Consider the following 4,124-nt stretch of genomic DNA (forward strand, 5'->3'; position numbering starts at 1 on the left):
TGGTCTTCTCCGTCCATTCTCTCTCTTGAAGACTCCACTTTCTCTCTGTCTGTCTGTCTGTCTCTCTCTCTCAGTCTTCAAGGCAGTCTTCTCCTCCTCCATGGCCGAGAACGGCGAAGAGAAGTTGCTCGCCGTCGCCCGCCACATCGCCAAGACGCTCGGCCGGGACGAGTCCATGGCCGACGATATCCTCCAGATCTTCTCCAACTTCGACGGCCGGTTCTCCCGAGATAAGCTGTCCCCCTCCGAAAAGGCGGCCGCCGCCGCCGTCGCCGCCGCAGACGCCGACAACCCCCGTGCCTATGCCGCCCTCGACCGCGCTCTCAACGAGCTGGAGCGCCAGATCTCGCACTTCGTCACCTCCGACAACCCCATCTGGGCCGACGCAGCTGACGCCTCCGCCTTCCTCGACGCTGTTGACGAATTGATCGCCGCCGTCAGGGACTGGACCTCCGCGTCCGCTACCGACAAGGCCGTCCTGGCATGCCTCGGCCGCGCCGAGGATCTGATGCAGCAGGCGATGTTCCGTCTCGAGGACGAGTTCAGGTCTCTGATGGAGGTCGGCGGCGAGTCCTTTGAGCTGAGCCGGCCCTACGGACGCGGGGAGTCGAATGGAGACCTCTCCTTCGACTCTGAAGACGAGGACGACGACGAACAGGGAGGTGATGGAGATGAGCGGCAGGTTCCGGTGGCGCAGCCGCTTGGGGACGACTTTGATATTGTGATCGACGCGTTGCCGTCAGGAACGATCAGTGATTTGCACGAGATCGCGAAGCGCATGGTGGCTGCGGGGTTTGCGAAGGAGTGCTCGCACGTTTACAGCAGCTGCAGGAGGGAGTTCTTGGAGGAGAGCATGTCGAGGTTGGGTTTACAGAAATTGAGCATCGAGGAAGCCCAGAAATTGCCATGGCAGGACTTGGAAGACGAGATAGACCGGTGGATGAAGGCCATGAAAGTGGCTCTTTATATCCTGTTCCCCAGCGAACGCCGCCTCTGCGATCGTGTCTTCTTTGGCTTATCTTCGGCTGCTGATCTCTGCTTCATGGAGGTGTACCGTGGCTGTGCCATTCAACTCCTGAACTTTGCTGATGCAGTCGCGATTGGGTCGAGGGCGCCTGAGCGACTGTTTAAAGTTCTTGACGTGTTTGAGACGATGAGAGACTTGATGCCTGAATTTGAGTCTTTGTTCTCTGATCAGTACTGTTTGTTTCTTAGAAATGAAGCTGTTGCCATTTGGAAGAGGTTAGGAGAGGCAATTAGAGGGATATTCATGGAATTGGAGAATTTGATCCGCCGAGATCCAGTGAAAGCTGCTGTTCCCGGTGGGGGGCTGCATCCAATTACTCGATATGTAATGAACTATCTTCGAGCCGCTTGCCGATCTCGGCCGACCCTCGAACAAATTTTCGAGGAGAATATTGTGTCTCCTAAAGAATATTCCGATCTTGATAGTCGAGCCTCTTCGTCCTCCTTGTCAGTCCAAATGGCATGGGTCATGGAACTTCTGGAGAGTAATTTAGAGGCCAAATCGAAGATTTACAGGGACTCTGCTCTCTGTTCTGTCTTTATGATGAATAATGGAAGGTACCTTGTAGAGAAGGTGAAGGGAAATGATCTGGGTTTACTCTTGGGTGAGGATTGGATCAGAAAGCACACTGCAAAGGTGCGACAATATCAGACGAATTACCTCAGAAACTCGTGGAATAAGGTTTTGGGTGTGTTGAAGCTAGACAATGCCTCTCTAGCTCCCAATGCAGACACGAGGTTTCTGAAGGAAAGAGTCAAGCTATTCAATGTCTACTTTGAGGATACATGTAGAGTGCAATCATCTCGCGTCATCTTCGATGAGCAGCTAAGGGAGGACTTGAGGATCTCCGCGACGAAATTGCTGGTGCCTGCTTATGAAACTTTTGTGGGAAGGTTGCAGGGCGTTGCTGAAATGAGGAAGCACTCTTTTAAGCCGGTCGAGGAAATCAAGGCTCGGATGGACGAGTTATTCCGGGGAAGGGGAGCTTTAGGTGGTGGCAGGAAGTGAACGTAAGCTGCAGCTAGTGTTGTGCTTATCTGTGTGTGTATGTAGCTTATGCCGGGATTCCGAATTCCTGTGTTGTATGAATGTGGTTGAAAGTTTGCTTATATATCTGAGTAGTCTTGATGATCAGCAATAGAAACATGGCGGCGAGAGAGAACCGAAATTAAATGTCACCTGTGTTTATGCTTTATACTCCGAGCATATCTCTATGTTGCCATCAGTTAAAAGGGAAAAATGTAACTTAGCTCCAGTAAGCTATTGTGCAAACTGCAATGAAGAGGGATTTGGGTGGAGGAGAAATAGAAGTAGATTACTTCTAGCAGCTTTCGCCACCTGTTCTCCTTGTGTAAATGCTAATGATACTCTTTCTTCACCAGCAGAAAAAAAACAAAAAAATTGCCCAAACGACGAATCCTCGGTCACAGACAAGACATAATCAGCACTATCTGAATCACTGTCTGATGATATGTAGTATTTGCTATCAGAATTTTAAAACCCGATCCTGGACCAAAAGACCCATCAACATTTCTCAACATTTTATCGGTTCTGTGATTCAGAGGATGTCTGAGATCTACTAATCTCTAAAAGCAAGTTAGCAATGCAGTTCCCAGGGAGGTATATGGAGAAGAAACTGGAAATCTCTTGAGTCCTCATATTTGAGCAGCAGATGCTCCATATCCCTTCCCTGGACACACTGTGCCTCCATGATGGCAAACAAACCGTTGGTGCTGATAAAAGTGGAGAGCCCACACTAAATAAGGTCGGTAAGCAGAGCAGGCATCCTCAAGTTTCTCCCCCCCATCTTAGGAAGTGTGGTGTGGTAGGAAGAGGAGACCTTGTATCTTTGTTCTAGTATTAAATGCGTTTGATTGCTTTTTCTTTTCTTATCGATTCACAAGGCGACACATCAAAGAATTATACACACAGTTCCCCCTTGTGTTTATATATCTTACAATAATTTGCTGTTGCACAGGGGGTGGTTAGTGACTAAGGGTGTCAGAATCGAATCAAAAAATTGAACCAAATGGCGAATCGAACTGAACTGACAAATTTGTGCAATCTGGTTGGGTTCATTTTTTGATTCGAATAATAAAACGTGACCATTCTTCTTTTCTTTTTCGGTTTGATTTATTTCAGTTAACCAAACTGCACTAAAAGAATAAAACCAAACGGAAAACTTACATGAGCTCTCGGAACTCACTCCGTAATGTTGCACCTCTCCTTGGCGACAAGGTGGAAATCCTCTGCCGCTACTCCGACCCCAAGCTCCGCGGCGGGTTCTACCATGCGACGGTGTACGAGGGCAGGGGCGACAGCCCGAAGCAGCTGAGGGAGTATGCGGAATTGAACCGGGCAAGGCCCGCCCTGCCGCAGGAGCCGCACAGAGTGTTTTAGAGTAGGGGACGATGTGGACGTTTACAGAGAGAACGGGTGGCATTTCGGTAGAATCGGGGAGATTCGCGAGGGCTCTAGGTATTTGGTCGCGGTGGGAGGTGGAAGGGAGGAGGTGGAGTTTGGACAGTGGGAGTTGAGGCGTCATCGAGAGTGGAGTGGTGATGGGGTTTGGAGCCCGCCTTTCGCCGGCGATGCGAAGCAGGTAAGTTTCTCGTTGGGAAGCGAGAGAAGGAGAGGGTAACTTTTGAAAGTGGAGGCGAGAGAGAGTCACGAGGCCAAAAGTGAAATGAGCAAAACAAAAACGGAAAACCGAACCGATTCGGTTCATATTCGGTTTGGAGTGAGATTCGGTCCGGTTTAAGCATACACCCTAACGATTAAGTTCAGTTCAGGTTTTTTGGAAAAAACCGAACCATTGACCCCCCGGGGCTTCCGAGCAGTCAAAACTGCTGTTTATGACCGGAGATCGATTCGTTAAGCCAAAAGCTTGAGAGAAGCATTCGTCAGAGAGAGAGAGAGAGAGAGAGAGAGAGAGAGGAGCTCGATCTTGTTCATCTTTTGTCAACAAAATTCTAGCAAAGATCGCTTAACCGACAGCAACTGAAGCTGACTCTGATGAAACTTACAGGTGGGCGTGTCGCGTCAAGTCTTTGTCCATTCTATAGTGCAGATGGTTAAGCTTCAAATGAGCGGCAAA

The 4,124-nt window shown here is 49.5% G+C and overlaps 1 protein-coding gene across 1 annotated transcript; it reads left to right on the top strand.

The window, feature by feature from the left end:
- On the top strand, positions 1-2,138 carry LOC115756231 (exocyst complex component EXO70B1). The gene has a single exon (XM_030695924.2). It carries the CDS (start codon positions 101-103, stop codon positions 2,033-2,035), a length of 1,935 nt encoding a protein of 644 aa, XP_030551784.1. The 5' UTR covers positions 1-100; the 3' UTR covers positions 2,036-2,138.
- The last annotated feature ends 1,986 nt before the right edge of the window (positions 2,139-4,124 follow it).

Source organism: Rhodamnia argentea, chromosome 4 (genome assembly GCF_020921035.1).
Source record: "Rhodamnia argentea isolate NSW1041297 chromosome 4, ASM2092103v1, whole genome shotgun sequence".
In the NCBI taxonomy this organism is placed as follows: Eukaryota; Viridiplantae; Streptophyta; class Magnoliopsida; order Myrtales; family Myrtaceae; genus Rhodamnia; species Rhodamnia argentea.

Bases quoted from the DNA above. Each gene is read 5' to 3' on its own strand.
- LOC115756231 (XM_030695924.2), top strand. From the start codon at position 101: ATGGCCGAGAACGGCGAAGAGAAGTTGCTCGCCGTCGCCCGCCACATC.